Raw genomic sequence first — 24034 nt, 5'->3', positions numbered from 1 at the left:
GAGGAGAAACTTATGTAGTACAAATGTACACACTTTCCTTGGAGCTCTCTGGGCCCCTTGGAGGAAGAGTGGGATATAAAAAAATGTTTTTAAAAAAATATGTATTTAGCTAAAAATGGGTACATGGACATAATGACTTTACAGCAGCCCTGTGAGGTAGGGCAGAGAGGGACTTGTTCACTTTATTGAACAAGTTACCATACATAGTGAACTTGAATCATAGTAAACTTGGATCTGAGATCATCTGCTTCTCTTCAGCATGATGCCATTTTTAAATTATTGATCTGACTTGAGTGTTAAATTTGAAAACAGTTAAAACCTGATTATATTCAGCATGCAAAATTCAGTATCTGTAGGTAATGAAGTGCAATGTTTTGCACAAGTAAATAAACAAACTCTTCATATATATCACACACACACACACCCCATTGTTCTTGTTGACGTGCCTTAGAGATGCGTGTGTGTGTTTTCTCTGCTGTCATACATATAGTGGGTTGGACTTCAAAGGTGGGGTGCACATGCAGTGCAGAGAGAATACTAAAATGCACGAGATATGGCGGAGTGTTATAGGCCAGGTTCAGATGTAACACTGAACCACAATTTCAATTTTAAACTGTAAATTACACCACCAATGTTCATCAGACACCTACCAGTTCTAGGGGATGGGAGCCCCTACCTACTGCCCGGCTGCCAAGGCCTGTCCCAGCAAGCTCCACAACCAGACTGGGCAAAGTGTCTCCACGTTAGCAGTGGCCACGACTGGCCACAATCTCTAAAGAAGTAGGCCGAACACGATCATGCATTTTCAAAGAGCTCCACTCACCCATGGAATGGAAAGCACATTTAAATCCCTTTAAATGCCATGCCAGTGCCTCTTCTGACAGCCAAGGGGCGCACATGCACACACACCCACTCAAGATCTTTGCCCCATCATAGTCCCACGCAAGGACTATTTTGAGAGGAGGGGCTGGGTGGCACTACTCTTTTACTTGAAATAGGGAAGAGAACATGATGACTCTCTAGAAGGAGATCTGCAGATGAGGGAGGGCAAAGGATCCTGGGGGCAGGGTCTGTCTCAGCATGACCTAGGATGCCCTGGCGAGGGATCACCCTAGCAAAGCAGCCCATGTTAGGGATGTGCACGGAACCTGCCGGCCTGATTTGGTTAGAGTCCGGACCGGACTTGAACCTGACCAGGCCAGTTCAGTCCGGCACCCCCTTGAACCCCTCTCCGGTTCAGTCTGGGGGGTGGGGTGGGGGTTCATGGACCTTTTATTTATTTTTAATGGGAATATTTATTTATTTATTTTGATTTATATACCACCCTTCCAAAATGGGTCAGGGTGGTTTACAGTTAAAACAAACCACTAAAACAGTAAAGAGCTAAAACAAATTAAAAATAATATAACTAACTATTTAAAAACAATTTAAAACAACAATTAAACAATTACAGTAACTAAAACCCCTGAAATCAGGTTTTAAATTTTAAAATAAAACAGATTTTAAATCCACCCACCCACCCCCAATTTAGGATGCTGAGTAAGCTTGGGTGAAGAGATGGGTTTTCAGGTGTTTTTTGAAAATTGCCAGAGATGGGGAGGATCGTATCTCAGCAGGGAGCGCATTCCACAATCTCGGGGCACTGACCAAGAAGGCCACCAAACAAGTTGGCGGTAACTGGAGATGGATCTCCACAGATGACCTTAATGGGCGGTGAGGCTTGTAATGAAGAAGACGCTCTCTTAGATACCCAGGGCCTAAGCTGTTGAGGGCTTTGTAATAACTAGCACTTTGTATTTTGTCCGGAAACCTATTGGCAGCCAGTGTAACTCCATCATTAAAGGAGTAACATGGCCTCTCCGAGTTGACCCAGAGACCAACCTGGCTGCCGCATTCTGAACCAACTGAAGTTTCCAGACTACATACAAAGGCAGCCTCACGTAGAGTGCATTACAAAAGTCCAGTCTGGAGGTTACCAACAGATGTACCAAAGTTTTGAGGTCGTTGATCTCGAGAAACGGGCGCAGCTGGTGTATCAGCCGAAGCTGATAGAAAGCACCCCTGGCCACCGCCTCAACCTGAGAAACCAGGGAGAGGTGTGAATCCAGAAGTACTCCCAGACTGCGAACTTGTTCCTTTTGGGGAAGTGTGACCCCATCTAGAACAGGGAGATCAAAATCGTCTCTGGAGTTCTGACCCCGCACAATAAGTACCTCCGTCTTATCTGGATTCAGCTTCAGTTTATTCTCCCTCATCCAGCCATTACTGCTTCCAGGCAGGCATTTAGAGAGGATATGCCAGCTCCTGAAGAAGTTGGCATGGAGAAGTAGATCTGGGTGTCATCAGCGTACTGGTAATACCCAGCTCCAAATCCCCTGATGATCTCTCCCAGCGGTTTCATGTAGATGTTAAAAAGCATTGGAGAAAGTACGGAGCCTTGAGGGACACCATACTTAAGCTCAGATCTCGAAGAGCAATAGTCTCCAATCGACACCATCTGGAATCTATCTGAGAGGTAGGAGCGGAACCACTGTAAAACAGTGCCTCCCACCCCCAACACTCTCAGACGTTCCAGAAGGATACTGTGGTCAATAGTATCGAAAGCCGCCGAGAGATCCGAAAGGACCAACAGAGTCACACTTCCTCTGTCAATTGCCAATTGAAGATCATCCATCAGGCCAACCAAGGCAGTCTCCACCCTGTAGCCTGCCTGAAAACCAGTTTGAAATGGGTCTAGATAATCAGTTTCCTCCAAGACCGCCTGGAGCTGAGAGGCCACCACCCTCTCAATTACCTTGCCCAGCCATGGGAGGTTGGAAACAGGCCTATAATTTTTAAAAAACTACACATATTTTTAAAATCCAAAGACTGTCTTAACCAATAGGTATCTAAAGGATTCTGGCTCCTCAAACCAAATGCTCAACATGCACAGTTCAGGTTGGCATTGCTTGTTTACGCTGCACAAGAGGAATGGACCATCCCTCGTCTTCCACTTGTCCTCAGTTTTCCGGAAGCTTCCGGAAGATCTGTGTAGTCTGGAGACTCTCAAAAGAGGAGTCGTTCTAGTCAAAGCACTGGTCCCACTTTTCATGGAGTTTCCTAATCTGTCCCATATGGAGCTTTATTTATTTATTACATTTTATATCCTGCTCTTCCTCGAAGAAGCCCATAGCGGTGTACTACATACAACAACTCTGTGAAGTAGGTTAGGCTGAGAGAGAAGTGACTGGCCCAGAGTCACCCAGCTAGTGACTAGGCAGGCCTGTTTCCCACATTGCTGACCCCTCACATAGCTTAAACTGCTGACTGAGAGACTTGCAGAATGGATTGTTTTCTCTGATCCCCTGAGCCCATTTTCGACAGAAATGCTACGTTAAGTATGATTTGCTGCTAATCCCTTTTTTCCCTTCACCACAAGACAAAGCCACCATTACATGGCTCATGGCAGCAAGCGCAATACATCTAAAAATAGATTGTCCCAAAGTCCTGCAGATAACAGCTGTGCTGGACCATGTTTGGGCAGATAAAGAAGAGTTATTGGTGAACGCAAACATGACTTGTGGCCTAAATAGCAATTCTCATTCACATCTGATATTACGTAGGCAAATCACAGCTCCAGTCAGTCTGTATTCTTGCTGTGTGAAAGAGGACTTTCCTGTGAAGTCCAAAGTAAGAGATGTTAAAGTCAGTTTAAACATTACAGCATCAAATATCACCCCTGATTAAAAGGTGAGATGTGAAATCACCAGCAACGGTCAATAAAGTGGAACAGCATACATTTGTGAATGCAGATTTTTGTATGCATCACACAAAAACAACCATATATATCCCCAACAGGGAGATTCTGCCTCTTACTCAATGGAAATTGATTGTTGCAATTTGCTGGAGATGTCTGGGTGAGTGAATAAGACACTTCCATCTAGGACACTGGGGATCTCAGCAGATGTGGAGGGATTACAGTATTTCCTAACAAAGTACCTCCTGGCTTCTCCGTTCGGCTTGGCCTGCATATGCAGCAGAATGCAGTAGCAGCATTCTGTGATGGTAGAGAGGGCTGCACTTCAGGGTGCAGACAGGGGTGCCATTATAGAATATTTCCTCCACATTAAAAATAAATAAATAAATCCTGGAAGTTCAAAACACATAAGGTTCTAACAGGAGGAAGATTTTATCCCAGTATTCTCCCTGCAAATATATTTCCTATTTATTTGATTATCCCACCCGCCGCCTTTATGCACAGGAACATTCAAATGTTGATCCACTTGCAGTCTAAGGTGCTACAATCAATCCTACCAGCTTGGGATTCTATACTACATTCTATTGCATGTGTAAACAGACAAGGACCCAGTTGGCTTCTTCCATTGCTTCCATGGTAACCAACTTGGCCAACACCTCTGGGTGTCTTCTGCATGCCTACAGTAGCAGAAGCCAAATATTGATGTCATACTACTGGCAAAAATGGGGTGAAATGCTATCCACCCCACTCCTCGGGACATTTTATTTCATTTTACAAAATTTACATATTGCTTTCCCACCATTGATTGATCAACTTGAAGGCACTCAGTCAATCAGTGTCAACTCTTAGCGACCACATAGATAGATTATCTCCAGGATGATCCGTCTTCAGCTTGGCCTTTCAGGTCTCTCAGTGGTGCATCTATTGCTGTCGTAATCAAGTCCATCCATCTTGCTGCTGGTTGTCCTCTTCTTCTCTTTCCTTCCACTTTCCCCAGTATTATGGACTTCTCAAGGGAGCTGGGTCTTCCCGTAATGTGTCCAAAGTATGATAGTTTGAGCCTGGTCCTTTGTGCCTTGAGTGGAAATTCTGGATTGATTTGTTCATATGATCATTCCCACCATAATAGTTCCCAAAACAATTCACAACAATAACATCAGACTTATAGGTGGCTGATAGCACGGTGACAGAACTAGAATACTAGGTGCCATCTGCTATCATGTGACCCCTGGTTATTATGATTATGAATATTTAGATGCCTCTTTTCAACCAGAAAAAAGGTCACACAACAGTTTATATAGCCAAAAAAGAAAAAAGAAAAGAAAAAAGAGCTGGTTCACTGTGCCTAAGGGTCTCATAATCTAAGATGCAACAGCCACCTGAGGGATACTATGCTGGATTGAAAAGGGTGGGCTTTTCGGAGCCAGGGTCCAGCACCACTACATGGCATTTCCTGGCCCTCTCCTGGGAGCTAAACTCCTGAGGTCTGAGCAGCTTCAGAGAAAGAAAGGCGGGTTTAGGCAGGGCTTCTCCCACTGGGGCAGGCAAATTAGCTGGCCAAAATCCCCTTTCCATGTGTCAGCAGCCCAGGAGTCCTTTCCCATCCACTACTGGTCAGGAAAGGAAGAACACATTGATCATTGCAAGTGAGGGAGAGGGAGAGACAATGCCAGCTTCCCCTATCACCACAGGACTTTGAGGGGTGAAGCAGGGCCTGCCAAAATTCTCCCCTCCATGCCATTTGAAATGGCAGAGGTGCCCTGATCTGTACTGCAGCATAGGAGGACATACAGGGAGAGATGAAAGTTGCCTCTCAGGGACACTTGGAGGCACCACCAGGACGCCTGGGAAAGGTGAAGGGCCAGAGCGGGAAGGGGTGTGGGGTGTTTGAGGTTGTCTTTTTCGGTCTTGGGGTTGTCGGATGGTGTTTATGTTGGAGATGGACTTCCAGTCCATCGACCTTTTGCACCAACTATCCTAATGACCCCTAGGGGTATTGGGAGTAGAGATAGTGAGTATGGCTCTCCCTAACTGTTCTACCTGCCCCTACTCTATGACCCCTGATACAACTCTACAGGTATTTCCTGTGCCCTTCCTTTCCTCTTAGAGGGCAGATGGAAAGATCTCTCCATCTCCCTACCTATTCATTATGTAGTTCTATAGATTAGGATATGGATGCGAAAGCTGGACTTTGGAGACACAAGATAGAAAAGGCATTGATGCTTTTGAACTTTGGTGCTGGAGAAGACTTTTGAGGATACCATGGACAGCCCGGAAAACAAACCAATGGATCATAAATGAAATCAATCCAGAATTTTCACTCAAGGCACAAATGACCAGGCTCAAACTATCATACTTTGGACACGTGATGCAAAGACCCAGATCCCTTGAGAAGTCCATAATGCTGGGAAAAGTGGAAGGAAAGAGAAGAAGAGGTCAACCAGCAGCAAGGTGGATGGATTCGATTACGACAGCAATAGATGCACCACTGAGAGACCTTAAAGGCCAAGTTGAAGACTGATCACCCTGGAGAGAATCTATCTATGTGGTCGCTAAGAGTCGACATCAACTTGGCAGCACTTAATCAATCAATCCTAAATGTTCTTCACCAATAAATACTTAGTATTTATTCTACAAGAATCTCCATGTGTTGTCTCTAAATAGCTGCAACAACTAAACTCTGCAAACTACCCTGTAACTGGAGTGGGTGCCTTCCTTAGTGCTCTGCTGCTTACTGCTGGGAGCAAAAATTACAGCCCCCAACAGTTTGATCTTCTCTTGGTGCCCTCACACTTGGTTGGGCTGTGTGACCTGTGTGCTTGATGGGATAACCAGGGTGAGGGACTGATGTCTTCTCCAATGAGTTGCCTCTAACCTCAGAAGCATTTTCCACTGAGGGGATTTCTCCTTTTTCTTCAGTTTCCGACGTATTGGAGAAGGGTGAGAGGAGGCAAGAAGTCCCAAAGCTGCAGTATTGGTTTGGCACCTTCACTTGGAGCCTTTGTCTTCACTGGGGGAACAAACTTGCTCGAGGTCCCTCCGAAGGCACTTCATTCAAAGCCTTGAAGATCAGCAGGTGACAAGAGGCCATCTCTTTTGCTTTCACCCAAGCTCCAACAAGCTAGTTCAAGAAAACTCAGATGCTCATTGCAACTCACTCATTTTCAAAAAAACCTTTTCTTTATTTCAAATCATTAATACAACACAAATGCATAATATAAGTGAATTAATTATATTATGCTAACTTGGCAAAGAGGCATCTTTTAATGTGGTGATTCTCTTTTATTTAGCAGGGGGAGAGTAACTGGCCCTATCCAAACCAAGCACAGTACCTCCAGTGACTGTTGCTGGTGTTATGTTTGTGTTATGTTGCTGGTGTTATGCTTATGTTTCTTTTTAGACTGTGAGCCCTTTGGGGACAGGGATCCATCTTATTTATTATTTCTCTGTGTTCTCTTTATTATTTCCCTGAGCCATTTTTGGAAGGGCGGTATAGAAATCAAAATAAAATAAAACAAAGCAACCAAACACTCATGCAAGTCTCCTCCCACACGGTTGATATCTGGAATAATATATTACATAATATATGCTAATCCATGCAAACCAGTGGAGAAGAGGAAGGGGAACTAGGAATACTGTAGACCAACATCCATCTCTGGTCCAACCCTGGTCTGAGTGGCAGCCAGTGGTCTGCTCCCTCTCTTCCCACTATGCCATCATATTTCATCATCACATACTGCCAACAACCTGAAAGGTTACCATAGGAACAGCAGTAAAACATTTTGCATCATCGGCACCCAAGGCTCCATTCCTTAACAGAAGTTAAGGGGAGTGGTCACAGATCACTGTCGTGGCTTTTAGCATTTTTGCTTGATTAGAGTCGATCAGCGTTTGGGCTCCATCACACCCTTTCATCATGGCAGGTAGGAACTCTCAGCCAGTAAAACAGCGCCATTTGCCAACATCTGGCCTCAGCTTTGATGAGGCCCGCCTCCAATCTGAGCCTCGCATTCGAGGTGCACTTGGGTGTCTGAAATATTGCTCTTAAGAACTTAGACTGCACCACTTCTAAGGGGGACAGATCTGGGTAAGGACCCAATTGGGCACCATACAATAACTGTGTCAATGATTTCGCTTGAAAAAGTTTTAAGGCTGCTGGGATAAAAAACCCGCCCCTGGTTCTATAGAACCGCAAAATAGCTCGGGCGCTGTTTTGGGCAGCCTGGGCCACATGAGAGGCATGGGCTCGTCTTGATCCCGATGAGTGAACAGCTACCCTCCAAGTATACACAATTTTGGACCTGCTCTATCCTTTGTCCATCGATTTTCCATACCCGTCTCTTGGGTCTCCTAGCAAAGGAGAGCACCTTTGTTTTCTGGTAGTTAATACTCAGCCGTTCTCTCTTACAATAAACAGCCAATGCCCCCAAGGCCCTCCTTAGAGCAACTGGGGTTCTGGCCAGAATGGCCGCATCGTCCGCATACAGCAACACTGAGATACTTCTTCCAGCTAGCTTGGGAGGATGGAAATCGCAGCTATCTAGATGGGTCACCATATCATTAACTAAAAGGTTAAACAGCAAGGGCGCCAGCACACATCCGAGTTAGACCACTATGCTGGTCTTTGACCGTAATACAGTTGATTGATTGATTGAGTCAGACCATTGGTCCATCTAGCTTAGTATCATCTCATAGACTGGCAGTGACTTCTCCTAGGCTGCAGGCAGGATTCTCCCTCAGCCCTATCTGGAGATGCCAGGGAAGAAACCTGGGACCTTCTACATGCAAGCATGCAGGTACAGGTGCAGCCCCATCCCCTACAGGGAATATCTTACAGTGCTCACACATGTAGTCTCCCATTCAAATGCAAACCAGGTCAAGGTCTGCTTAGCAAAGGGGACAAGTCATGCTTGCTACCACAAGACCAGCTCTCCTCCCTGCGATGAACCAACTAATATAATTATGGTAACAAGAGAATATTCATGGAGACCTCTAGGAGCAGCAAATAGTCTCAAGGTCCATCTGGCCTCTTAGAAGGAGCTTGTCTGGCAGGAAGGTTTATGTTGTAAAGCCTCATAGAAAAACCTGACATGGAATGTTGGTGTTGCAGCCAACATTTAACTGGGGCGGGGTGTGTGTGTGCGTGCATGTGTTCGAGTGTGTATGTTTGTCGTTAGGCAAATGTTCACCAGCTCTCTCTTTTTAAGTTCTGGTTGTTTTTCCTTCATTGTTTTCCCTTCATAATGCAAAGGACAGGGGTACTTGATACAATAAATGACAGATTCAGAATTGCATGTGGCTACCGCTGCAAACTGGGCAAAGAGGCACCTTTCTAACATGGTGATTCTCTTTATTGAGCAGGGAGAGAGTAACTGGCCCTATCCATCCCCAGCACAGGACCTCCAGTGACTGTTGCTGGTGTCTGTCTTATGTGTCTTTTTAGATTGGGAGTCCTTTGGGGACAGGGATCCATCTTATTTATTTATTATTTCTCTGTGTAAACTGCTTTGGAACCTTTTGTTGAAAAGCGTTATATAAATGTTGCTGTTGTATAATGGAACCAAGTATAAGCCTTCTAGTGGGGTTGGTCAATTTCTTGAGTTTGTGGGTCAAGTGCCCCTGGGGAGGAACAGAATCAAAAATGTAAACGGATTAGTGTTTCACCAGAAGAGAAGGCTCATGTTTGACAAGCCAGTTGGACAAATTTCTAATCCGACTGAAGACAATATTAGGCTTCCAGGGTGGCAACCAGGACGTGGGGTGGGTGGGTGCAGAACTGGTTCTGTTTGATCCGCATTCTAGTCGAACCAGGGCAGTTTGTCCGCTTCAAACTCAAACCAACCCATCCCCCAAAAGGGGGGTGCCAGTTCGAGGATGAACTGAACAGAGTCTAGTTCAATTCGAACCAGTACGATGGCTCGAACGGCCAGGCAGCCACCATTTTCTCCGCTCTGTTCACAGTTTTTCCTCAGTTGCTCATTGGTTTTCTGCCACTGCTTTCGGTTGGCTAGCAATCTCCTAAATCCTGGCTGGCTTGTGGTCTCTCAAATCTTTGTGTTGTCAGGGCAACTCTGCCCCAGTGGCTAGCGGGGAGGGACAAGAGAGGGGAAGCAAAGAGGAGGGAATTTCAGAGTGTCTTTAAAGCCAGGCAGTGCCTGCCTGGCTTTACTCTGCCTCTGGCTTCCAGAAGAAGAGAGTGCCTTCCTTGCTGCATTGGTGCTGCACCAGCCTTGCTCTGTTGCTGCTGGTGCTCTAGACCCCTGGAGACATTCCCTTGCCCGCAGAGCTCTTCCCTGCCTGCAGAGCAGAGGTGTGCAGAAATGGTTTGCTTCAAACTGGGTTCGACTCGAACTGGCCCAGTTCAACCAGTTTGAGTTTCAACTGGACTAGCCCAGTCTGAATTGAACCGGTTCAATCCAGCTGGAAGGTTCGAACGTGGCAGCTGCCATTTTGTGGGGCGTATTTACAAGAATCCTGCCCTTGCTCTTGCTTTTCTGCCACTGTCTTCTGATTGGCTAGTGATCTCCTTTCTCCTGGTTGGCGTGTTGTCATTCAAAATCAGAGGGTAGTCAGGGAACTCTGCCCCCATTGGCTGATGGGGAGCGAGGGATGAGGGAGCAAAAAGGAGGGAATTTCAAAATGTATTTAAAGCCAGGCAGTGCCTGCCTGCCTTTCCTCTTCCTCTGGCTTCCGAGGAAGAGCTCTGGCTGTGTTGCTGGCTTTGTTGCCCGGCTGCTGCTGTCACTGTGCCTTACTTGCTGCTTTTGCTGTGGACCCTGCTTTCTGCTCTGGTGGAGCTGCTGCCACCCCCACACCCCGACCCCTGCTGCTTCTGTGGACCCCTCTGGATTACCTTGCCGTGTCCCTTTTTTCTTTGGATTATCCTACCCTAGTGGGATTGCCTTGCTGTGCCTGCTTTTTTTAAAAACTTACCCTAATTGAATTACCTTCCTTGCTGTGGACTGCCTAGTCAGGTCGGATTGGTGAGACACACACACACACCTCATTTTGTAATTTTAAGCTGATCACTTGGATAGTTTGGTTCTTTTAGGTTTAGATTTTGGAAAGTGTTGACCTTTTTGTTTTTGTGTAGTTTTAGGTTGGGAGTTTTAACTGGTTTTTAAAATGCTTTCGGGGTTTGGTCTAATTTCAGTGCTTTTGGTGTCATTTTAGGTTCCGTCTTGGTTGATCTTTTGTGCTTTGGGTGTTTAGTTGGTTTCTTTTAAATAGGGCCTAGTTGAAGGGAAAGGATGTCCAGGAGAGTGTCTGGCAGGGCTAGGAGCAGAGAGGAGGGAGGTAAGGATGATGCTGGTTTCGGGTGAGGGCGGTGAGAGGGGCCGACTCCCCAAGTCACCAAAGTCCGCCTAGGCCGTTGCAAGCAGGCTCACGTTTCTAGTGACTCCTGCAACTGCCGTGCAACCACCTATGGTAGCTGAGATGGAAGTAGCACACTCCTACCAGGGAGGTGGTGAACCAGAAAACAGGTCTTTTACATTGCCTTTATAAACCTCATGGTGATATAATGGAATGGAAGGCTACATAGTACTCTAACAGAAGCAAAGAGTAGTGCATGCAGCTAAATTAAGTGGAAGGATGCAAAATTTGGTCTCTGCAGGTGATATTGGGAAGGATGATATTCAGAATTCCTTCTGCACAATGCAAAAGCAATTATAGAAACCATTCCCCAAGTCGATCCCAGTGTAAAAAGTAGCTTACCTTATTCAGCTAATTTCAGTGGCAGGATTTTTAATGCAAAAATTGTAGGCAACCTGTAAGTATGATGTTCAGAATAGTTTCTTAATTCCCCCGCCCCCAAGCATATTCTGGTGTAAAAAATTGTGCATTCATCATCTACTGTGCTTTCAGTGGCAAGATTGTGTATGCAGAATTTGGTATCTGAAGGTCCGTGGGAAGTATGACTTTATTTTACACAAACCAACCCACCCACCCCTTCTACAAAATATATAATAGATTCACTGTTTCATTAGAATCAGCACAAAAGAGAGGATTGCATTGCCAACAGTAACAATAAATTTCATTTTCACTAATCATGGACATTTGATGATTGGGGGGCTGGGGGGGACTATGAAAATTTAAGTCCAGAATTAAGACTATCTCCTTTGGGATCAAGCCCCACAAAGCTGGGAAATTAGACCCTAAGGCCAATGCCTTAACAGGCATGCCACACGATCAATAAGGAAGTTGTGCAATGTCACCAATTGTGTCCCATAACCGTTGGCGGGAGGGGGGCAGGGGGAGGTTTATTGCCTTTCATCATCCTTATCCTGTTTTATGGGGCCAGCTAGTAAAGGCTAAATGAGAGCACCTTCCCAAGTGTGTCCTGATTTCAGTGTGAACCGTTTTCTGATGCCCCCTGGGGCTATTTGGTTTAGAAAAAAATACGACTGCGGGGAGACACGATAGAGGTCTATAAAATCATGCATGGTGTGGAGAAAGTGGATAGAGAGAAATTCTTCTCCCTCTCACATAACACTAGAACCAGGAGTCGTCCCATGAAACTGCCAGGAAATTTAGGACCAGCAAACGGAGGTACTTTTTCATATAATGCACAATCAACTTGTGGAATTCTCTGCCCCAAGATGTGGTGACAGCCAACAAACTGGATGGCTTGAAGAGGGGCTTGGATAACTTTATGGAGGTTTATAGGCCACCTCCAGCCTCAAAGGCAGGATACCTCTGAGTACCAGTTGCAGAGGAGTAACAGCAGGAGAGAGGGCATGCCCTCAACTCCTACCTGTGGCTTCCAGCGGCATCTGGTGGGTGGTGATTCTCTTTATTTAGCAGGGGGAGAGTAACTGGCCCTATCCACTCCCAGGACAGTACCTCCAGTGACTGCTGGTGGTGTCTATCTTAAGTTTCCTTTTAGATTGTGAGCCCCTTTGGGGACAGGGAGCCATCCTATTGTTTTATTTATTTATTATTCCTCTGTGTAAACCGCCCTGAGCCATTTTTGGAAGGGTGGTATAGAAATCAACCAACCAACCAATCAATCAAAAGTCCGAAGGTGCTGTAGGCTTGTTTATTTAAGCCCAACACAGATCTGCCAAAGCCTTCTTCAGGGGCAAACAAGGACGCAAAACAACACAGAAATTTTAAAAATGATTTAAGCGGAGAGTTGGTCTTGTGGTAGCAAGCATGACTTGTCCCCTTAGCTAAGCAGGGTCCACCCTGGTTGCATATGAATGGGAGACTAGAAGTGTGTGAGCACTGTGAGATATTCCCCTTCGGGGATGGAGCCGCTCTGGGAAGAGCAGAAGGTTCCAAGTTCCCTCCCTGGCTTCTCCAAGATAGGGCTGAGAAAGATTCCTGCCTGCAACCTTGGAAAAGCCAGTGCCAGTCCGTGAAGACAATACTGAGCAAGATAGACCAATGTTCTGACTTAGTATACGGCAGCTTCCTATGTTCCTATGTTACTTAAGGAGACTAATCCTCATCCTTCACCCCAAGATCTAACTCCTCATTTAAACCAGCTGGAGGTTTTACAGACAGGGCTCCCCACACACCCCAAATCCAATCCTGATTGGAGTGTGCCAGTGACAGTCCACATATTTGCTGGATTTAATCCGACCTCCCTGCGGGCTATCAGGGACCAGGACAGACAGGGCTTAGATTCTCCCCAAATGGAGGCTGCAAATTCTGGCTTTGCCCGAGTTATGTGTGTGTGTGGGGGGGGTGTGGTAAAAAACCCTCTATGTTCAGCAGCTTTTGGAAAAAAACCTCTGGTGCTTCTGCTTTCTCCAAAGGTGTCGATGGAGGTGCTGATGGCTCTGTGAGTGATCCATCTAACCCCTCGAATTAAAATGCCTCCAATCTGCTGCGAAGCAGGTTTGCTCTTCAGATACCCTGAGGCATGTGTGAAAAGCTCCGAGGAGGCTTTACACACAGGGCTTCTGCCCCAATCTCCTTCAGAAGAGAGTGTGTGCATTCACACACCAGCCAAACCTACCTCGAAGTCCCTTAAGGATTTTTGGACCCACTCCACATGACTCTCTGGCTGGATGTGTGCCGGGGCCCCTGGGGATGGTTTTTCCCTGGGTCAAAGGATCCAAGACTAGCTAGTTGTGGGCAGCCAAAGCAGACTGACTTCCTCCCTCATCGTGTAAAACACCCCGAGATGTGACTTTTGGGTGCATATAGAGATGTGAAATAAATTTTAAAACTAACATCTCTTTTCTTTTCTTTTCTTCTTTTCAGGAGAAGAGGAGGGGAGGAAAGTGGGGAGGAAGGCAATTACATCGGACAGCCGGGAGGTGGTCCGGAAGCTGCTGCTGCCACCCCTGGTCAGGTCCACCCTTTCCCTTGGTGACCCAGCCCCTGTGGCTGGGCCACCAACGGAAAGGGTGAGGTCCGCCAAAAAAAGGCGGACTAAAACCCACCTGGCCAGGGACGCACCCAGCACCCAGGTGAGGCCCCCACGGGAGGGCAGCCCACCAGCCCTCCCACGGAGGATCGAGGCTCGGCGGGGGCCCAAGGTACCAGGTGGGGGCGTGCCTTCTGGGGGGAAACCCCTTCCCCACAAGGAGGAGGGGAGCCCCCCCAGAAGGAGGCCGGAGGTGGCAGCGGCGGTTAAAATCCTCCAACCTATCCCCAGGAGGAACCTGGAGCTTGGGGAGCCTGGGCGGGACTTCATCCCTCTGGGGCAGGACCGTCTTTCTGGCTTGTCCAGGGAGTCGGTTCCTCCCCAGACTTCTTTAAAAAACCATCCCAGGATGAACGCCCTGACCCCGATGGGCCGGCCTCTGCTGAAGCCCTTACCTACATCCTGGCGACCGCCAGAGGCTCAGCAGAGGCCCGACCCATCGCCAGCGCTATCTATTCAAGCGCTGAGGCTCCCCAAGGCAGAGCCAGCCCCTTCCTCCTCGGGGATTCCGCCGCTCCCCTCCGGCTCTGTGGCCCTTCAATCGCCACCACGCCCCCGCCCGAAGGCACGCCCTTGGGGAGAGAGACCGTCACCTATTCCTCCCCAAGGGCCGTGCCTCGTGGTCAGAGGCCTCCGCCCGCTGCGCGATCCTCCGGTGGGGACCCTCTGGGTGCGTGGCAGCAGCGGTGGACGGACCCCACCAAACACCCCCTCCCGGCTGCTGCGGCCCCTCCCCTAAATCTCCCCAACTCTCTCCTGCCATGGTGAAGAGGGCCCCCCCGCCCCGCCCCGCCCGCCCGCCCGCCTATGTTTGCAGGTAAGTACAATAGTGTTTTATCCTTCTTTTTCTACAATCTAACTAATGGTGGGCGGGGGGGGCACTATTTGAACTTCTCCCTTCTCCTCTCCCTCCTGCAGGTTCCTCATACTTTTCTCCTCGCCTACTTCACAGGGTTGTTGTGAAAGTATGTAGTACAACGCTCTGGGCTCCTTGGAGGAAGAGCGGGATATAAATGTAATAATAATAATAAATAATAATAATAATAAGAAGAAGAAGAAGAAGAAGAAGAAGAAGTCTGTACTGAGCTAATAGACCTGAGGTTTGACTCAGTAGAAGGCAGCTTCCTCTCTCTCTCTCTGTGCCCTCTCTTGGAGATGCCAGGGAGGGAACTTGGAACCGTCTGCATGCAAGCAGGCAGATACTTTTCCCAGTAGCGTCAATCTACATAGCTACTAGATACACACACTGCCTCCTGGGGTTTTTTTTAAAGCATGCCTCTTTAATTCTTCAAAGTTGGTAGAATCCCTTAATGCAGGGGTTTTTCAACCTTGGGTCACCAGATGTTGTTGGACTACAACTCCCACCATCCCCTGCTACAATGGCCAAAGGCTGATGTGAGCTGTAGTCCAACATCATCTGGGGACCCAAGGTTGAGAACCCCTGCCCTAATGTGTGCGATACTGGCCAATTTTGTCAACACCCATTGTGATGAAATGAAATTGAATCTTTATTACAGTCCTCAACCAGACAAAATCGTGATGGGTTTTTAATATAGGATATTTAAGTGGTTATCATGGGGATGAGGGCAGTTTATCACCTTTCCTCCTAATATTGAACTACAAAGGAGGTTATAAATAATCAAGGAATTCCATAATATTTGTGGCAGTGGACAGGTCCTCTCTGTTGAGGTGTATTTGATGTTTTGCAGTAATCACTGTTGATTGCATCTGAAATAATGTTAATTATGTTAATGTTAATTACACCTCAACCTTTCCTCTGGGCAAGGTTACCTCTACGAGCACTCCATTAAAAACTCCATCAAAAAGTAATATGAGAAGTACAAATAAACTTTCATTCCCTTGCCTCTGTCTCTGCCTCCATTGGAAACTCAGTGGGTAGAGGGAGGGCATTCTTATGGCATCCAGATTATGGGGTGGCCTCCCAAGGTAGACCTCTTCATTGCACACTTCTTGAGCTGAAACCATTTTTTCCAATGAGCATTTTCAAATTAAGGCTGCTCTGTATGCACTTTCCCACTTCTGTGCTTACTGTGTGGTGTTTTTATTAAGATTTTTAATGTTTTGGTTAGAAAACTGTGTTACTTTTGAGAACAGACTAATGTAGAAAAGTGAGGTATAAATTTTCCTATAATTTCCCAAGTTGAATAAATCTAATCTTTGTCTTGGATCCAGCTAACTTTTGAATGAGGCTTTCCCAAAAAACCCTCCCCACTGAAATGGCCTGAATCTCCCCACCCACCTCAGCTGATTCTGAAATTCAGGGAGTTGAACATGGTATGACGGATAGGAGTCGGGAGGATGATGAAAATCTGGCTTTGCATCATTTTAAATTTTGTTGGTTGTGCTGGGGTTGCTTTGGCTCCAATTCTGACTTTGCAGGGTTTGAAACAATGTTTGAAATACTTACATTGCATTATGTAAGCTATTTAGCTAAAGGCATTGCAAATAGTATACTATCTGGCAAAGAAAACAAAGCTGCCTCAGATTGATCTGTATTTAACTGACACTGACATTAGGTAAATGTTTTGCCACACTGGCTCCCTGGAACTTAAAATATTTTTTCCAAACGCTGCCACTATGGAGGTCTTTTATTGGTTTCTGATCAAATGTGGCAACTTCTGGCATAGCTTATAACTGCTGAGCTTCTCAGAAGCATTAAGGTAGCTACTGTTGCCCCTTGCATGTAATATAGCTGGTTAAAATGGAAATAAAATTCTGAAAATTAAGGAAATTGGCAAACTGCAAAGTCTGTTCTGTAAAGCCATAATTCTGAAATGTATGTACAGTGTATTCTGCACTGTACTCTTTATGTACAGTGCAGTGGTGATAAACAGCATCTGCAAACAGGGGTTATCAAAAAGCATCAGTCTCTAGGCTGGCTGGAAGAGCTGTTCATATGATGGAGAAACAGTTCTTAATTATGTCTAACTGAATATGCAAACCGGGTCTCCCCGGTCCTAGTCCAGCACTCTAACCACTATACGACACTGGCTCTGGTTCAGCATTGACCTGTTAAAGGTGGGGACGATGGGGGAAGCATTGACCTGTTAAGCTATTTTATGCTTTGACAATCCATGTGATTATTTATTTATTTATTGGCTACATGCATAAATCTAGGAAAATACAAACCATTCTAGAAATTGTAATACACTGTACTTCTTAGGATATGCATTAATTCTTTTAAGTATCCTGGAAGTTGAACTGCCCAGGGACCTTTTTGTATGAGATGATATAGAAATGTAATAAATAAATAAAAATAAAGTTAAACTTTGTCTGCCTCTAGGAGCAGCCTCCCTATCCTGGGTATGGCTCCCACTACTGGAATTCTCAGCCAAGGACTTGCTATCAAAGTTCATATTCAGTTGGACCTGAGCTTCAAAGCCAGGTAGAGTAATTGAGCAATACTTTTCATATGGCTATTTTTGGGGACTGGCTTCTGACAGAATTGTTTGGCTGCTGAATATTTTGCTCCATTGTTGAAAATAAAGTCCACATCAGAAAGTAGTATGCATATCAAGGAGGATTGTCTTTGTAGGACTGCCCACACGGCAGTTGTACCAGCCTGCTTGTGTGACATTCTGACTGTGACAACCTGTGACACATGGTTCAAGGACCTTTTAGTGCAGGAGCCCATGTCAAAAAAACATGTGTGATCAGATAGAAAAGGTCTGACCATCTAGAATTGTTAAACTAGTTCATTTCCAAAAGCATCAGTCTTATGAGCAGCTGCTGGGGCATTTAGGAGGTGCAAGCCCCATGCCTTATTGGGGGCCATTTCTTACATCTTAAAGTACATGGCCTATTTGGACAATCTGTACCTGATCTCTTGCACAACGGATCACACAGCTTATTCCTCCCATCTCTGAATCAGGTAATGATCTCTCAGCCTCTGTCCTTTGTCTGTAAAATAGGGCAAGTACTGAATGCACTTGTCTCCATAAGGTTTTGAGTAAGTGCAAAACAGTGTTGCTTGTGCTAAGTAATGTAGACAAAAAGATGCTTCTGTGCAAGCTCTTGTCCAAAGTAGCTGTGTGAGTGTTTTTCTCCCAGTCATTTTTGGCAGTTTCTTGTCCCGTTTGCCATTGACCATTTTGCCACTTCTGCAGGAGGTGATTTCACAACTGAGCATCATTACTCTGCAAGGCATTGTATAACAGGGAGAAGTGATGACTGTCCCAGCTTTCAGTAGACTCCTTGAGCCCAAATAAAGAATTGCTGAAGTATGTTGTTCAGCTGTCCAAGAACTTTGACCCCTTAAAATGCTGTGCTCTCAACAGGAATCTGGCCGGCAGGTCTCTGTTGCAAGTGGGGTCTACTAGCACCAGTCTGCATAAATTAAATACAGCCTTGGCTGGTTCCAAGGGGAATTCTTGATGCGGAGAATTGCAACAAATTATGCACTGAAGCAAGACTGAACTGCAAGACCATGTAGCATTCTATAGTGCCTTTGGTGTCATTACATAGGAAGCTGCCATATGACCATTGGTCTATCTCGCTTAGTATAGTCTTCACAGACAGGCAGCGGCTTCTCCAAGGTTGCAGGCAGGAATCTCTCTCAGCCCTATCTTGAAGTACCCAGGGAGGGAACTTGAAAGCTTCTGCTCTTCCCAGAGCGGCTCCATCCCCTAAGGGGAATCTCTTACAGTGCTCACACTTCTAGTCTCCCTTTCATATGCAACCAGGGCAGACCCTGCTTAGCTAAGGGGACAAGTCATGCTTGCTGCCACAAGACCAGCTCTTCTCTCTAGTCGTTGAAGAATGTCATTGAATGGTCATTGCCATTGAAGGTTGTTACTGCTGCCTCCTGGTCTATGGAGGAGAGTTAGTCTTGTAATAGCAAGCATGAAGTCTGCGTTGCTTTGCATTTGGGTGGTTGACTACATGTGAGCACTGTAGGATATGGGGTCATAGCTCAGTGGAAGAGTATATGCATGCTTGCACCCAGAAGGTCCTAAGTTTACTCTGGTGGCATCTCCAGGGAGGGCTGGGAGAGACTCCTGCCTGAAACCTTGAAGAGCCTCTGCCAGTCAATGTAGATAATACTGATCCAGATAGACCAATGGTCTGACTCTGTGTAAGGCAGCTTCCCCCATGTTCCCTGTAAAAGCTGCATCATGATAAACATGTAGTTGGCAGGCCTTCTCCTGACACTGCAGGAACTGCCCCTGCCGCTGTACTGCACCCTGTCACTAAGCTGGTAAAGGTAAAGAATCTCTCTGAGCCAAGCATTGGCAACCTAACTAGCTCTTGCCCAGGCATTCCTGAAATGCAATATTTTGCTACCTCTGCTGATCATTTCTGCATTATCTCCTCTTATAGGGAATTGACCCTTCCTACACAAATGGTGTTTATGGCACTCCATACTCCTCTGCTCCTGGGACAGGGTCGCCATATCCCAATCTCCCTCAAACAAACGCCTGCTATTCCTCAGGGCATCCTCATGCCCCTTATTCTACAGAATCGTACAGATATCCGTCACCAGCTTCGAACTGGAATTACCCCCCACCAGACTGTCCAACCGAGGGCTCCATGGTGAGGAGGCAAGTACCAGGATACTCTCCACCACAGGTAAGGAAGCTAGTGTGGCCAGGTGACTTAACTCCCTAAAAACTGAGATTTTTTAGCCGCTTCCCTTTGCCACTAACAGGGTGGTGTTTAAGTGCTTCTTGGCATAAACCAGCTCCTGGCAAAACTTGGCGACCGAAAGCTTTCCTACTTCATACTTACACCATAATTTCTTAAGCTGCCAGAGAAGAAGAGCCTATTTTTCCTGGCAACTTGTGTTGCCTGATGTTTCTGTGGTCGATTTTATCTCCAGAATTAAATGAGTCTTTTTGAGTTTAGTGGGGGTGCTTCCTAGTTAGCATGTTTAGGATTGTAATCCAAGTATCCAGTGTGGTGAGACACACTAAAATGTTTTGGCCCAGAACTGCAAAGGTTCTTCTCTTTAAACACCCATTCCCATTTTGCAACTCCCTTGTATAGGATGGCATTGCATGTTAAAGTAAATCTTACAAAGGGCTTATTTACAGCCATTTTATAAATACAGCATTATAATGATCCTTCTGCAGTTACCCTCAGCTTGACCTGACTTGGCAGGCCGTAATGCTTTCTTGCAAGCAATGTGTTCTTATTGGCTGAAAATACCATTTTCCCCTGCAGACCCCAGGCTTTCCTGTCCCATCCTATCCCTATGGGGACTGCAGCCGTGGCATCCCTCCACAGGGGCCGCCACCACCCCAGCCAAGACTTCAGGACACAACTTGGCGACCTCCTGGAGTTTATGGGATGCCGCCTCCTTATGGCTGGTCTCCTACACCAGGACCCAGGAATCAATACGTTGCAGAATCCTCTCCACCTTGGCCTGTCAGTGGTCCAGCTGCTCCACATCCTCCAGACAACAATGCAAAGGTACACACTGCTACAGCTGACCAAGTTATTTAGATCCCCCTCCTCTTGCAATCAGTTCTACTGCTTGGGACTTATATACTCACTCTTAACCGTTATATATAAACTAGCCCTCTTGTCCATAGTGTTTCATATCTATGACTTGAGCAAAGTAAAACCCAAAGCTCTGGCATAGTTTGCTTTAAAACAAACAAACAAACAAAAACAGTACTGGAGGAATAGTACTCTTCCGATCTGTAGACTAGTAGCTTAATATCCATCGCCTTCAGCAGCGGTGGTGGATGCGCTCCTAATCCACTTCTACCACACCAAGCCATTTGGTCCTGGCTACTTCACTGCCCAGATGTTTCCTAAGCTTGGTTCCTCAAACAAGGCGGTTTGAGCCTAGAGGCTTAAACCTCTCAGGATGTAAGCATTGGCCTGTCTCCCAGAGCCTTGAGTTATTACCTGGGCTATGGTTTCCCGTTTGTGCTTATGGGGTGTGCAGATACAGAGGTCATTCACACAATCACAAACTGTGTTGTACCCAAGTTTGGGAGCTGTGTGTGCTCCCAGTTTTTGGTTGTGTGGAAGCAAGGTAGTAGGAAAACCTGGGTAGCTTTTCCTCCTACCTTCCACACAATCACTCCTACCCAGGTTTTCCTTCCACACAACTGAAAATTGTGAGCAGACACAGCTCCCAAACCTGGGTGCAACACAGTTTGTGATTGTGTGATGAATGACCTCACTGTCTACGTAGTTTCTTGTGCCCCAGTTGCAGCTTTCAGCAGCTGGGAAGGTCTCTGTGAGACACACCAGCCTTCCCCTTTGGCTACACAGAGGTCTTGTGTGTTTTCCATAGGTGTGATGGCCCTGGCAGCTCTCCTTTCCTAGACTCCATGCAATGTTTCTGGCTCAAATAGCTACTTATTTGCCCCCTATCTTGGCAACATTCGATCTCTTCCAGCACTCATTAGCAGAGCCATCCTTTAAGGGCAATTTCCTGCTTGGATAATTGCCCCAAACTAGGGATCACCCTGTTGTTTGGGGTCTTTCTGTCAGCTCAACAATCTCTCTGCTGCTCTCCAGCACTGTGGAGCTTGATCTACCAAGTTTCTAGTATTCTGTTCCTCTGGAAGTGCTTCTGGGCTTGCAGAGCTCATGCAGGAGGTTGCCTGAGAATCGCGTCACTGGGTTGTGCACTGTGATGTCATTCTGACAGGTTCAAAGCACAGGTCTTGTCCCCAGGGGTCTTCAGTGCTCAGACCTTTTTGCATTACCATCCTGAGGATGGAGACCTTGCTGATTAGCAGAGAGTTGCACTGGCAGTTTTGGCTGCCTAAAGATCTGCTTCAATGCAGGATGTGGGTTGAGAGAACTGGTAGATCTGGACACAATGTTGAAGTCTCTCTGTGTTTTACTTTAGGAATCCTCTTATAGCCAGTTGGAACAAGGAGTTAACCAACACAGCTACTATCCTGAAGCCAATCACCTGCCTTCTGGGACCACGGATGAATACAAGCCAGGACAACTTGACACTAAACGATCTGCTTCCAACTCCAAAGTGCAGTACAGTGCACAACCCCAACTGTATGATAATGTACATAGGAAGCAATCAGTGATGGTTGATCATGGACCAAGCTCTAAAATTGATGTGCAGCCTCCATTAGAACACACAGATGTGCAGCCAGAAATTCAGAAAGTTATGGAAGTTATGGAGGGAGTTGAACAGTTGGAAGAAGAGGTAGATGAATTTGTGGGGAAAAAGATGGACAAAGCTTATCGGATGCTGGAGGAAATGCTGACCAAGAAGTTGTTGGAGCTGGACTCCATAGAGACAGGAGGTCAGGACAATGTGCGTCAGGCAAGAAAAGAGGCTGTTCACAGAATCCAGGCCATATTGGAAGAACTGGAAAGAAAGGGGCTTTAATTTGCTTTGCAACGTTCCTAAAACCAAGTTCTGGAATGCCCAAAGATCCCTGGCTTTGCTCAATCCTCAGCCCTTTTGGCCATCCAAAGCAATAAAGTGGTGACTTGCGTTCTGATTTTAATACAACGCACAGTGAGCCGAATAAAACACCAGACGCAAATTCTTAGTGTTCTTTCCAATGAATGTAGGGGAAAGGTTGACACCAAGGACTCCTGACAGATTAACGCAACTGTCAAATCTTTGTATGGTACAGAGAGATTAGTTGCAACACAGCACCAGTAAAACCAAGACTTCAGTCTCCTAGGCCACCCATCGTGTATTATTTACAGTTTTCTTGCTTCTTGTCATAGAAATTGTGTAGGGTTATGTATCTTTTTTTATCTATACAGTCTTAAGTGAAACCATACTGATGAACCAGTCAGTAGGGCAACCAAAGCCAGTACTGCTTTCATGCCTTTCCCCTTGTATCATGAAGGTATAATCCAATGCTTTTTATGGGCCAGGCAGAAGGAACCTAGGAGATGCTTGGGAATGTTGTTGTAAGCGCTTTGGCCTAGGGACACTGGAGGACAAATGCATTTGTTATGTCATTTCATGTGTTTTTATATTTCACTTTAATCCGTGTAACTGGTGGTTCTGTACAATGAGCTCTGCTATCAGGAGTGGGACCGGCAAGGCTTCCACTGTGTGTACCTCCTAGCTCATCACAAAGTTGTCCTTGTTCCATATGACAAATCTTGATGAGTTTTAAAATATGCACTTATTACAAGAAGTTTTGAAAACAATACTATTGGTGTCAGATCATTAAAATAAGTTGGATGTGACTAAAAGCTTGGTATTGTCGGTGATCGATCTTTATGCTATAGGATGTGTGCATATATTAGCTGAAAGCCTCAAGAGTACAATTGAAATAGTCATTCTCTGGGAAGAGACATTCATTTCTGTGAGAGAAGAGGGTAATACCTACTACCTGAGTTCTTCATTTATTATATTTTGATACCGCCTGATATGTCCCCATTCAGCCATGATACTTGCTGGGTGATTCCAGGCCAGTCACATCTCTCTCAGCCTAACCTACTTAACAGGGTTGTTGTGAGGAGAAACTTATGTAGTACAAATCCACACACTTTCCTTGGAGCTCTCTGGGCCCCTTGGAGGAAGAGTGGGATATAAAAAATGTTTTTTTTAAAAAATATATTTAGCTAAAAGTGGGTACATGGACATAATCACTTTACAGCAGCCCTGTGAGGTAGGGTAGAGAGGGAGTATTCAAACTTGGGTCTCTTCAAAGTTCAGTAGCCTAACCACTTCACCATATTGGTTTGAGCAACATGTACCACCGATCTATCTATATATCACTAGGAGGTGAGGCAGATTAGACTTGCAGCAAAGTTCAAGACATTACTAAAAATTTCTGTAACATTTAATGTGCCTGCAGAAGGAAAGGGTAAAGAGATTTAAATGTGTACGATTTCAACTTGAAACTTTATACACTTTATTGAACAAGTTACCATACATAGTGAACTTGAATCATAGTAAACTTGGATCTGAGATCATCTGCTTCTCTTCAGCATGATGC

At 45.9% G+C, this 24034-nt stretch overlaps 2 protein-coding genes across 2 annotated transcripts in view; both read left to right on the top strand.

Moving 5' to 3' along the window:
- Positions 1-7637: 7637 nt before the first annotated feature.
- Positions 7638-24034, top strand: part of LOC128333568 (endogenous retroviral envelope protein HEMO-like) — a 41237-nt gene continuing 24840 nt past the window's right edge. Inside the window, exon 1 of the mRNA XM_053269134.1 lies at positions 7638-7659. The gene's annotated coding sequence lies outside the window, so the exon portion shown is untranslated. The remainder of the gene's footprint in view (positions 7660-24034) is intronic.
- LOC128333820 (BAG family molecular chaperone regulator 4-like) lies at positions 11039-23285 on the top strand. The gene is made up of 7 exons (XM_053269832.1): positions 11039-11054; positions 14443-14787; positions 14888-14934; positions 17422-17523; positions 19458-19706; positions 20301-20549; positions 21952-23285. Exons 1-7 carry the CDS (start codon positions 11039-11041, stop codon positions 22453-22455), a joined length of 1512 nt encoding a protein of 503 aa, XP_053125807.1. The 3' UTR covers positions 22456-23285.

This window comes from Hemicordylus capensis, chromosome 8 (genome assembly GCF_027244095.1).
Source record: "Hemicordylus capensis ecotype Gifberg chromosome 8, rHemCap1.1.pri, whole genome shotgun sequence".
Taxonomy (NCBI): Eukaryota; Metazoa; Chordata; class Lepidosauria; order Squamata; family Cordylidae; genus Hemicordylus; species Hemicordylus capensis.
The sequence above is the reverse complement of the archived record's forward strand: the minus strand, read 5'-3'. Positions and strand labels throughout refer to the sequence as shown.

Bases quoted from the DNA above. Each gene is read 5' to 3' on its own strand.
- LOC128333820 (XM_053269832.1), top strand. The intron at 19,707-20,300 runs GTAAGGAAGCTA...TTTCCCCTGCAG, and splicing joins CAGGATACTCTCCACCACAG to ACCCCAGGCTTTCCTGTCCC. The intron at 20,550-21,951 runs GTACACACTGCT...GTTTTACTTTAG, and splicing joins CTCCAGACAACAATGCAAAG to GAATCCTCTTATAGCCAGTT.